The following is a 12,362-nucleotide window of genomic DNA, read 5'->3' on the forward strand; positions in this document are numbered from 1 at the left end:
AACATCGGACGAACAATGACGTCGAGGGCTGGCATCGCAGCTTTCAAGAAACCTGCGGCTCACTTTTCCCCAATATATACCGCTTCATCAACTGCTTGAAAAGACAGCAAGGCCTTCACAATTTTGAAATCACGCAGATTATAGCAGGCAATCCTGTCAATGCGCGAAACAAGAAATACGCGGCTATTTCTGCAAGAATTCGGCGTATTGTGGAGGACTTGGACAATCGAAATTTGATCGACTATCTCAGAGGAATAGCATACAATTTTGAATTTTGATTGACGTTCGTGCTTCTGACTTTTAGGTTCACTTTATCACTGTATTTCATTTTAGTTGTTATTTGACTGTGTTGTGTTTGGACTGTTATTTCATTTGACATGTTAGTTTTTGTTCACTTTATCACTTCATTTTACTTGTTATTTGACTGTGTTGTGTTTGGACTGTTATTTCATTTGACATGTTAGTTTTTGTTCACTTTATCACTTCATTTTACTTGTTATTTGACTGTGTTGTGTTTGGACTGTTATTTCATTTGACATGTTAGTTTTTGTTCACTTTATCACTTCATTTTACTTGTTATTTGACTGTGTTGTGTTTGGACTGTTATTTCATTTGACATGTTAGTTTTTGTTCACTTTATCACTTCATTTTACTTGTTATTTGACTGTGTTGTGTTTGGACTGTTATTTCATTTGACATGTTAGTTTTTGTTCACTTTATCACTTCATTTTACTTGTTATTTGACTGTGTTGTGTTTGGACTGTTATTTCATTTGACAGGTTAGTTTTTGTTCACTTTATCACTGTATTTCATTTTACTTGTTATTTGAATGTTATTTGACTGTTTTGTTTAGCACAGTAAAAAATTAAAAAAATTAAATGATAAACATCACAGAAATCAATGACTTCGCTCTGGGGATAAAGGAGACATCTCCACCAAATTTTCGATTTTTGAAACAAATCACCATTTTAACATGATAAAATAAAGCAAAAAAAGTAAATTATGTATTTTGGTCCTCTCAAATTCTGAAAAATCCTGTTTTGGTCCCGGCGGACCAGTGACTTCTCTGACAAAAATCAGGTAAAAAATACCTACTTAATCATTTTAACTTTTTTTATTTTATTTTTTCATCATTTTAATCCGGGGGCATGAAGAGAAAAGTTTACCCGAGTACCACAAAAGAAATTGCTGTTGCGCTCCAACGTTTGCATGGCTGCCTCAAATGACCCCAAAAAAGAATCTATGGCAACATGAACCCATAATGCTTGAGGAGAGTGGAGAGACGGTACCATGCAGTGAGAGTCGGGTGAGAGCACCGATCTGCAGTTGGATTTTTTATGTTTTTGTTTTAAGTTGAAAGCTGGATTTTTTATGTTTTTATTTTAAGTTGGTGCAGTTACCATTGCTTCCCTTCCTAAGGTTTAGTTTAGTTTATTATTGTATCTATGATCTATTATTTATAGAATCCAGCCATAAGAATATAAGAGCAGCCATTTAGCCCAGCCTCTTGTTTCCAACAGTAGCCAATCCAGGTCATGCCCAATATATGCTCTCTGCAAATGGTGTGCACTCTTCACAGGGAGCGCATATTCTTCATGGTGCATAAAAGAAGCCAAAATGTATACAAATTTCAAGTTTATTTAGCTTTGATATACTGCGTTAATTACCAAAGAGGTTTACATTGTACAAAATTTAAAATATAAGTAAAAATGGGGTAGTAAAAAGACAGACTGCATGGTATTAAAGACAAAACACGCTAAAAGGGGAAAATGGTTGGGACACATTGCATAAAAAGAAAGGGGCATGGGGAAAAGAAGAGGGAGAAATGGAATGTCTGATATGTGGCCATTGTTTAACGTTGTCTCGCTCTGGCCCCTCCCCCCCTTGGCTTCGCTCGCGCACAGCTCATGTTCCCTTTAAGTTGGTGCAGTTACCATTGCTTCCCTTCCTAAGGTTTAGTTTAGTTTATTATTGTATCTATGATCTATTATTTATAGAATCCAGCCATAAGAATATAAGAGCAGCCATTTAGCCCAGCCTCTTGTTTCCAACAGTAGCCAATCCAGGTCATGCCCAATATATGCTCTCTGCAAATGGTGTGCACTCTTCACAGGGAGCGCATATTCTTCATGGTGCATAAAAGAAGCCAAAATGTATACAAATTTCAAGTTTATTTAGCTTTGATATACTGCGTTAATTACCAAAGAGGTTTACATTGTACAAAATTTAAAATATAAGTAAAAATGGGGTAGTAAAAAGACAGACTGCATGGTATTAAATACAAAACACGCTAAAAGGGGAAAATGGTTGGGACACATTGCATAAAAAGAAAGGGGCATGGGGAAAAGAAGAGGGAGAAATGGAATGTCTGATATGTGGCCATTGTTTAACGTTGTCTCGCTCTGGCCCCTCCCCCCCCTTGGCTTCGCTCGCGCACAGCTCATGTTCCCTTTCCGCTGTCTCGCTCTGGCCCAAGCCCCGATCCCCCTTCATCCCCAGACTTCGACTCCCTCCCCCCCTTGGCTTCGCTTGCGCACACACCAGCAGCTACACTTTGCTATGTGGCCATTGTTTAACGTTCCATGTGTGCATGACACACATAGCACGGAGGACGTGGAACGGCGGGACGCTGTCTCGCTCTGGCCCCTCCCCCCCTTGGCTTCGCTCGCGCACAGCTCATGTTCCCTTTCCGCTGTCTCGCTCTGGCCCAAGCCCCGATCCCCCTTCATCCCCAGCTCCGAGACCGATTTCTTTTTTCCCTCAAAGGCGGGGGCGAAATGTGTGGGGGCGAAATGTGTGGGGGTGAAACATCCGGGGGGCGAAATGTGTGGGGGCGAAATGTGTGGGGGCGAAACATCCGGGGGGCGAAATGTGCGGGGGCGAAATGTGAGGGGCGAATTGCTGGGGGCGAAATGTGGGGGGCGAACCTTCCGGATCCCATTAAAACCTATCTCTTTGATAAATTTCTCCAACTCCTTCCGCCTTGTGTATCCCCAAAATACTTGTTGAACCTCTGACTTGCTTCCGGTTATACCTAACTACTCTTGGCTCTCTAATGTAATTGAAAGCATTTTCCGTAACATCGCTGTCTGTGTACAGTCTCTACCTCTGTAAACCGCTCTGAACTGCTTGTGGTATTGCGGTATACAAAAATAAAGTTATTTTTATTATTTATCAGGTACTTTAGCGCAGGCTGTTTGGCTCCTGTGGTGGTCCAGTAGGCTTTGGCGGGTGCAGGTTGTCGCATGGATCCATGAGGGTTGCACAATCATTTCCAAGGCGATCTTGCCAGTGTACGTTGGCTGTGGGAAATAGCAGCAAATTTTCTTGAGAGCACACTCCACTAGAGGTGTGGCTTTTTCATGGATGGAGTCTCAGGCAATCCCTGCCAAGTAGATTTGTAGGACAGCTACGTGGTCCACTCTCCATACATTTACAAAGGACAAAGTTAAGAGGTGATAGGTTCAAGAGTAATCTAATGAAATATTTTTTTTTACAGAAAGGGTGGTGATGCATGGAATAGTCTCCCGGTAGAAGTGGTAAAGACAAAGACTATGTCTTAATTCAAGAAAGCATCAAACAGGCATGTGGGATCTTTTAGGGAGAGTAGGAGATAGTGGATGCTGCAGATGGGGCAGAATGTATGGGCCATTTGGCCTTTATCTATCATCATGTTTCTATGTTTACAGAGTGAATATGGCAGCACAAGAGGATACAACATTTGGGTCCTTAGTTTTAAGGGCAGACTCATCTGTCCCGCACTATTCTTAGTTGTCTGTTTAGGTTCATCACCTATAGTCAGGACTTCTAGACACATTGCACCAGAATGGAAGGTTAGGTTCTTATCTCGATAATATTTCTGATAGATTTGTCCTGACACCCCGCCCTGTCAAAATTCGCCTGCTTACTGCCTCAGACAGTATTTGGGGGATATTCAGGAGTCCTAGACACATCTACCAGAAAGAAGATTATCAAGGTAAGAACTTAATCTTCCATTGTCATTATGTTTTCCCTTGATATTCTCATGAGTTGAGGGACTACAAAAGAGCACCTTGACATAGGAAATGTCAGTGGTGCAAGGTTAACACTACCTGATGATCACAAGTAAGAAAGTAATAGTGATATTATAAGGAAAAAGACTTCAAAACATTTTTATGTGTTAAAAACAATGCAACTAAAATAGTATAGCAGGAGATCTCTCCTGCCAGTCTGATATAAAGTGCAAAATACTAAACGTAAATTTTTTTTTTTTTTTTTTTTTTAAAGTGAGTCTCTCAGAGCTCCATAAATGTTAGTGCTGGTTGCACTTTGACAAGTGGGTGAGTTGTGTGTTCTACCTAATTTTACATTATGGGTCAATTAATTTGGTTCAATTTTGTCTTACAGAGCAGAACAGAAATATATTATTGGGAATGTTCCCCGTACCCCTTCTTCCTATTGTAGTGATGATTGATTGCTTTGGTACAAACTGAAGGGGATGCTACAGCCACTGGAGAAGGAGGCAGAGTTGAAGTATGCACATTTCATCCTTCTGCAACACAACTCATTATTTGGGGGATATTACCTTTGCAGAGGGATCAGATTTATTGTATGGTTTGAGTATGGACATTCAGGCTCTGATTCTGTAAGTGGTGCCTACTGCAAAAGGTGCCTCGTGTCAATCACTGAGCGGCGCCGTTTACCTAATCTTGGTTCCCAAGGACCCTAGGTGCCGGAAAGGTAGGCAAGGGTTTTAAAGGCCTATATTTCCAGTGCCCAAGGTACTTCTTGAATCATGGCCAGCGGCACTTAGTGATGCACCCCTAAAGACGTTCACTTCTAAGCTTCGGCGTAACTATGTGCCCACACACAAACCATACAATAAATAATTTGGGAGATTTTTTTTTCAGAAGGGGCCTATCTGCTACTATCTGCCAAGGACCTAGGCGCCAGTTCTGGAGGCTGCGTAGCGCCAGCTATTTATTTTTTTATAATGAGTGTTTAATTGGGTTTTAATGGTATCAATTATCGCACCACTTTTGGTGGCTTTTGTAGAATCTGGCCCTCAGAGCTTACTGCAGAATGTCTCAGCACATCCCACAGTAAGCCCTTTTAAGCTATAGTAAACGTGCACTAGCATTTACCGTAGCTTAGTAAAAGGAGCCCATAGCGTAAGACACCCACAGTTCTCATAACTTAAAATATCTCTCAGGCTCAAACTACCTATTACATTCTGTTAACACATTTAGAGGTAGATTTTAATACATTTTAAAGGCAGATTGCCCAAAGTAATGCTTCTAGTAAAGCTGAAACAAAGCTGCACGCACTGTTCTGGCTAAGCTGAGTAGAAGTCCTCCAAATACAGTGCTTAAATATTGTATTTTCAAGTTCTAGAAACATTCAGGTTCCCTTGAGTCTTGCGGATCTTGCCTGTCCCTCACTATTTAAAATGCGATAATGAAGCAGCACCCCCCCCCCCCCACTGGCAGAACTGTAGATGGAGGACTCCCACTTAGCTCAGAGGGATCAGTAGCTGCAAATCATAGCCATATCCAGAGGGATCAGTGATTTTAGAAAGCTAGATATATGGGATAAAATCATATTTTCATCCCCTACATAGATGTGGAAACAGCTTTCTAAAATCATTGATCCCTCTGTAAAGGGCCCCAAACCAAGCATCAGTGATCCACTGTCTTTCCCATCCCCTATCCCCCCAGTAACACAGACAGCTTCCTGTTACATAGTTTGAACAGGTTCCTTTCCACAACATAACCTGAACCTCCCTGCCAGCACAGACACTTTTCCATAACAAAACTCAAACCCCCACCAGCATATATTTCTTTCCCCAATATACCCTTACCCCACAGGCAGCATAGAAAAACCTCTGGTGCCAACCTCTCCCCATTGGAGGAAGCCCCCTGTGTGTGGACATGAGCTTAACATGTTGCTGTCTCCTCTGGGCTATACCTTCCCTAACCCAGTCTCTGGAATTACCAGGGGTCCCTGGTGAGAGTGATGCCCACTTGTTCTCACTTCCTGCTCACCAGGCTTCCAGAATGGCTACCAAACTCTTTAGTGGTAATACTATGGTACTACTTCTAGGGGCAGGCTTCCATTTTGCCTACTATAAGTGCTTACTTTTCTTTATAAAATAATGACTGAGTAGTCTCTTATCCTAGGTGCTGTGCTATAAATTTAACTTCATTGTGCCTCTGCTATTTATTTTCTTTAGGAATGTCAGCAGTCATCTTTTGTAGAACTGGAATGTATGATAAGTTCACAGAAATCTGAAATTAAACTTTTCCAAGAAAAACTGATTATAGCAAACCTCAAATTAGAAGAGCTTAATGCTTGTAGTGTTGATATCATCTCCATAAATGGAAAAGAAAAGGTAATACTGTATACTTTTATTATCTTATCGATTTGTATAAAAATGAGGATGGAAAATAGACCAAACCTTTTTGCTCTGACATAGAAAATAACACATTTAATAACTGAATGCTTTTCTATTCATTTTTGGACTTTGTTTTAAAGGATGATTGGTTACTCAAAAGTTTTTTTGCTATTTGATTGCTTTGCTGACTTTTAAAAATTGACAATTAATGAAAAATGAATGATCATATTAATCAGTAGGATTCAAAGCTTTAATGCATTGTGGAGCAGATTCTGTATAGGACGCCAGTCTCAGCCGCTGCCTAAGAATTGGTCGAGAATCGCACACCGGAGTCCTATACAGAATTGTGTCTGCCCTAAGAGACAGACACCTAACCCCAATTAACCGCTGTGATTCTCTAACTGGCGCTCGTGTCAAAAACGCCAGTTAGAGAATCGCTGAGGAATCTCTTGCAATCAACTGATTGCAGCAAGGAAATCTCCCTGCCGTAATCAGCTGAGCGGCTTCTACTGGGAATCCCCTCTCCCCTCAAAGTCCCCTGCCGGGAGGAATGCCCACTCCTCCTGCTGCCAATGCCCCCCCCCCCTTCATTCAGGCATTCAGGCAGGAGTAATAACTACTCCCTCCTGCCCCCGAACCCTTTCTGAAGCGGCCTGGCAGGAGGATTGTCCACTCCCTCCTGCTCCCAACCCGCCCCCTTTGAAGACCGGCAGAAGGGATGCCCACTCCCTCCTGACGCCATCCTCACCGAACCCCTGAAATCCCCCCGAACACCCCATCCCAAGGCAGCAGGCCCTGCACCCCTAACTCTATCCCTCCTGAATACCCTGTATACCTTGTACAGTATTTGAAAGTCTGGCTAGAGGGATGCTCACACCCTCCAGCTAGCAGAACCAACACTCCAAAATAGCAGGCCTTCCCCTTCCCAGTGCATTCTGGGATGCACTGGGGAGGGGCCTAAGGCGCTGATTGGCTCAGATGTCCAAGGTCTCTCACATGGGTTCGACAGCAGGAGGGAGTGGGCATCCCTTCTGCCCGGATGCTTTGAGGGGGTTCGATGGTTCAGCATTAGGAGGGAGTTGGCATTCCTCCTGCCGGGGACTTCACAGGGGTTTCCCTGCCGTAGCCACTCAGCTGATTGTGGCAAGGAGATTTCCTTGCAGTGAACAGCTCAGTGGCCGTGTCTATTTAAAATGTAGGCCAGAATTTTGCTGGCCTACATTTCAGGCGTCTGTCATGGCCCTGGGGAGATGCCTAGGGCTGCTTAAGCTTGCCCAAGTCACTTCTGGGAGAAACTATGCCCATGCCCAGCCTTGGGCGAGCTTAAGTGTCCCGACGTGTCTCCCTGTACCTGTGACAGACACCTACAGTATAGGTAGCCTGTCTCAGGTTTGTTTTTTGTTTTTTTTAGAAAATGTGTGTCCCAATAGGCTAATTAGATAGCGGTAGGATGCCTACCATCATCTACAATTGGGACACTGTTTATAATATCTGCCCCTGTGAAATCATCTAACAGGGCCTGCAATGGTGAGATGAGTAACAATGCGCTTAACTTTGGCAGAATGTTCTAGCATGTAAGTTTCTATAAGTGCAGGACTTCCCATGCTAGACCTGTTGCATGAAACTACCTCAGATTTTCTTTCAAAGTGGAGCTTTTCAAGAGATGTCTTTCTTGCGGTGCCTTGATTTTTGGGGTAACAAGTAATAGCCACAAATTATTCTGAGTACGATTGGCATTTACCACCTATATTTAGAAGGTAGACTCATTCCTTTACAGTCGTTTTTTGTTTGATTCATGCAGGCTTGCTTCTACTGAAGTCTTTTTTTAAGTCTTCCATTGTGTCCTAGGACCTTAACAAAGTACTGACCCTGTTGATGGAAACTCTTTTTGAACCACTGACTTATAAGGGCTGAAGTAACTGACCTACAAGAAGGTCAATTTATCCTTGGGACCCTTTATCTCTGGAATCTGCTAATGCTATAATGCACTTCTATGTCTAAGGGAATCGGATTTTGCAATACTATTCTTTGAATGAAAAAATATTTCTTCCTATTTGTTTTAAAGATTTTTCCTTATAGCTTCACCGAGTGTCCCCTAGTCTTTGTAATTTTTGAAAGAATAAAAAATTGATTCACTTTTACCCATTCTGCACCACTCAGGATTTTTTTTTTTGCTTAAATCTTTTATTGATTTTTCAATTTAAATTTCAAGTATTACACTTGTACAGAAAGCAATAATAGAATAGATATCAATTACACAGTAAATATAACTCATAAATTAACAAATTTTACTATTTATGCTCAAGTCCTCAACTTAGGATCCAAGAGTCAAAGAAAATTGGCGAAAAATAGAAGAAATTAATAATAATACATAAGAAACTGAAAGCTATAGCACTGAAATGAGGTCATCAATAATCAAATTATAGGGCTCAAAGGTTGTTTGCATTCAGACGAGACATTGCCACAAAGTTTATCAATTGGGATGGTTCAAAAAACACATATTTGAGAATACGGTAACACACAATACATTTACACGGATGTCTCAAATAAAAAGTCGCCCCCAAAGATAAAACCCCAGGTTTCAGAAGAAGAAATTCACGGCAGCGCCTTTGCGTCTCCCGTGCCAAGTCTGGAAACATTTGTATTTTGTGACCAAGGAAACTTTTCTGTCTATTTTTAAAGTAAAGTTTTAACAACCATGTTTTATCAATTGGCAAAGCTAAGGTAATAATCATTATCCCAGGACAAGCAGGCAGCATATTCTTAACGCATGGGTGACGTCACCGACGGAGCCCCGGTACGGACCTTTTTAACTAGAAAGTTCTAGTTGGCCGCACCGCGCATGCGCGAGTGCCTTCCCGCCCGACGGAGGAGAGCGTGGTCCCCAGTTTTTTCGTTTCCGCGGAGCGAAGAAGACGCATGTGCTTTCAACGGCTGTTGAAATCTCTGTTTTTTGCCTTCCCGCTCGCGCTATTTCTTCCTTTTTTTTGTTCTTTTTCCTTCGGATTTCGTTTTCGTTCTAATCTTGCAAAAAAAACAAAAAACTTTGTTTTTCTTTATTTTTCGGGCCGGCCCCGGCGGGGCCTGTTGCCACCATACAGGCCTCCGGTTTTGATTTTGCGGAGGCCGTGTTCCCCTTCATGCCCCCTCAGCCGGGCTTTAAGAAGTGCCAGTGGTGTGCACGCCCGATATCTCTCACTGACCCGCACAATTGGTGCCTGCAGTACCTGGGTCCAGAGCATCGGGCTGACACCTGCACCCGCTGTGCTACTCTTAAAAAATGTACTTTGAAAAATAGACAGATCCAACAGAATATCCTTTTCGGTACCGGATCTGCCATGGAATCGGCCGCGCCGTCAACGGCGCCGCAAAAGTCGGCACCAAGTACTTCGCCGCCGCCTGATCCTTCCTCGGGGTCGCTGGCACCAGGTAAGCCGGCTAAGAAGCCTTCCACTTCCCTTGAGCGCCCTCCTGCCACACCGGCGACGCCAGTCCTCCCGGCATCACGCCGACCCCGCAAACGCTCCGCCCCGATTTCGGTGAGTGCCTCGTCTTCGGCATCCTCATCGCCGGGGCATGGAGCGGCACCTATGGTACCGCCAAAAAAAAAAGCGGTACCGGTGCCCCCTCTGGACGACCGCATTGCGGCCATACTCCAAAGCCAATTGCAAGAGCAACTACAAAAGCAACTCCAGCACTTGTTGCCTGCAATTTTGGCCACACTCCTTCCGGTACCAGACTGGCCCGAGCCTCGCACCATACCGCCGGTGTCGACACCATCGGTACCGTTGAACACCTCCATGCCGGTACTCGCGGCTGAACCACTTAATCCTCCAGTACAAACACGCTCTTATGCCGACCCTCCCCGACATCGAGACCGACACCAGTCCCCCCGAGACCAGGACCGGCATCGATCTTCCTCCCCCGGTACCGTCTCGATGCGCTCTGGCAAATCTCTCTCTAAGACTCGCCACACTGAGCCGTCCGCACCACCGTCCCGTCCTGCGCACACCGACGTCAGGGACCCGGACTTATGGGACGAATCCCCACCCGGTACCGATGATGAGGCTTCCTCAACGGACGAGGAACCATCGATGGTCGATACCAGTTCCAAACCTGAACAGTCCTCATTCACAAAATTTCTCAGGGAAATGTCGGCGGCTCTGTCGATCCCTTTGGAATCCGACTCTAAGAAGTCCTAGGCTTTCCTGGAAGCCCTGGACTTCGAACAACCTCCCAAAGAATTTTTAAAGTTACCCGTCCATGACATCTTACGGGAAACTTTTTACAAAAACTGGGAAAATCCTCTCACGGTACCGGGTGCCCCTCGAAAACTGGATAGTTTATACAGGGTCATTCCTATCCCGGGGTTCGACAAACCTCAACTACCCCATGAATCCCTTCTAGTGGAGTCCACCTTGAAGAAAACCCAGGGCTCCAGTGTTTATGCCTCCACCCCTCCTGGCAGAGAGGGCAGAACAATTGATAAATTTGGCAAGCGCCTTTATCAGAATTCCATGCTTGCCAACAGGGCTAATAATTACACCTTCCACTTCTCCTTCTATATGAAGCATTTGGTGCAACAACTCTCCTTACAAAAGTACATCCCTGAGCGTAAGATCCCGGTTTTCCAACAACAAATCTCCAGTTTGCTCCAACTCCGGAAATTTATGGTGCGATCCATTTATGACTCTTTTGAACTGACCTCTCGAGCATCTGCCATGGCTGTTGCCATGAGGCGCTTGGCCTGGCTGAGAGTTTCTGACCTCGACATTAATCACCAAGACCGCCTGGCTAACGCACCTTGTCTTGGTGATGAACTATTCGGGGAGTCCCTGGACTCAACTACCCAGAAACTATCAGCACACGAGACCAGGTGGGATACCCTAATCAAACCTAAAAAGAAGACTCCACCTGCTCGCCCCTACAAACAGCAGTCTTCCTACCAACGCAGGTTCTCGGCCAGACCTCTCAACCCGCCTCAGCAACAACAGCCTCGCCGGCCTCGTCAGCTGCACCAAACTCAGGCACGTTTACAGTTTCACCAACCTGCCAAGCCTCTCCCACAGTCAAAACCATCTCAGCCCTTTTGACTCTTTTCTCCAGGGCATAGCCAGTCTCCCGCCATCATTGCCTCTTCCTCAGCCGATAGGAGGCCGCCTTCAACTCTTCCTCAACCGTTGGGAGGTCATTACATCAGACCTGTGGGTCCTCAACATCATTCGCCACGGCTACTCTCTCAACTTCCAGACTCTTCCACCAGACAATCCTCCCATAGAGTCTGTTTCTCACTCCTCTCAATCCCCCCTCCTGAGGGAGGTCCAATCCCTTCTTCTTCTCAATGCCATCGAAGTGGTACCCCCAGACCAAAGGGGTCAGGGATTCTACTCCCGCTACTTCCTGGTTCCCAAGAAGACAGGAGACCTCCGTCCCATCCTCGATCTTCGGAACCTCAACAAGTGTCTGGTCAAGGAAAAATTCAGGATGCTCTCCCTTGCCACGCTTTACCCTCTTCTCTCTCATCACGACTGGCTATGTTCCCTAGACCTCAAAGAGGCCTACACTCACATTCCAATCCATCTGACTTCACGTCGCTACCTCCGATTTCAGGTACAGCACCACCAATATCAGTACAAAGTGCTACCCTTTGGCCTCGCATCTTCACCCAGGGTGTTCACCAAGTGCCTTATTGTGGTGGCGGCCTTCCTCAGGTCTCACAACCTCCAGGTGTTCCCATACTTGGACGATTGGTTGGTGAAAGCTCCTACATCTCCGCTTGTGCTACAAGCCACTCAACACACCATCTCTTTCCTCCATCTCCTGGGGTTCGAGATCAACTACCCCAAGTCACATCTCCTCTCCACACAGCGACTTCAGTTCATTGGTGCCGTCCTCGACACCACTCTGATGAGGGCGTTTCTCCCCTCAGACCGCCAACGAACCCTGCTCCATCTCTGCCGTCAGGTGCTCCTTTGTCGCTCTATTCTGG

The 12,362-nt window shown here is 44.8% G+C and overlaps 1 protein-coding gene across 5 annotated transcripts in view; it reads left to right on the plus strand.

The window, feature by feature from the left end:
• The window catches only part of CNTLN (centlein), a 557,312-nt gene that overhangs the window by 203,452 nt on the left and 341,498 nt on the right, over nt 1-12,362 (plus strand). For 4 of the 5 annotated variants that reach the window (XM_033920529.1, XM_033920539.1, XM_033920518.1 and 1 more), the window contains one exon: nt 6,212-6,370. The exons of the other annotated variant lie outside the window; for it this stretch is intronic. In XM_033920529.1, coding sequence (XP_033776420.1) covers nt 6,212-6,370 — 159 coding nt within the window. The remainder of the gene's footprint in view (nt 1-6,211; nt 6,371-12,362) is intronic. 5 annotated transcript variants of the gene reach the window in all.

Source organism: Geotrypetes seraphini, chromosome 1, assembly GCF_902459505.1.
Source record: "Geotrypetes seraphini chromosome 1, aGeoSer1.1, whole genome shotgun sequence".
Taxonomy (NCBI): domain Eukaryota; kingdom Metazoa; phylum Chordata; class Amphibia; order Gymnophiona; family Dermophiidae; genus Geotrypetes; species Geotrypetes seraphini.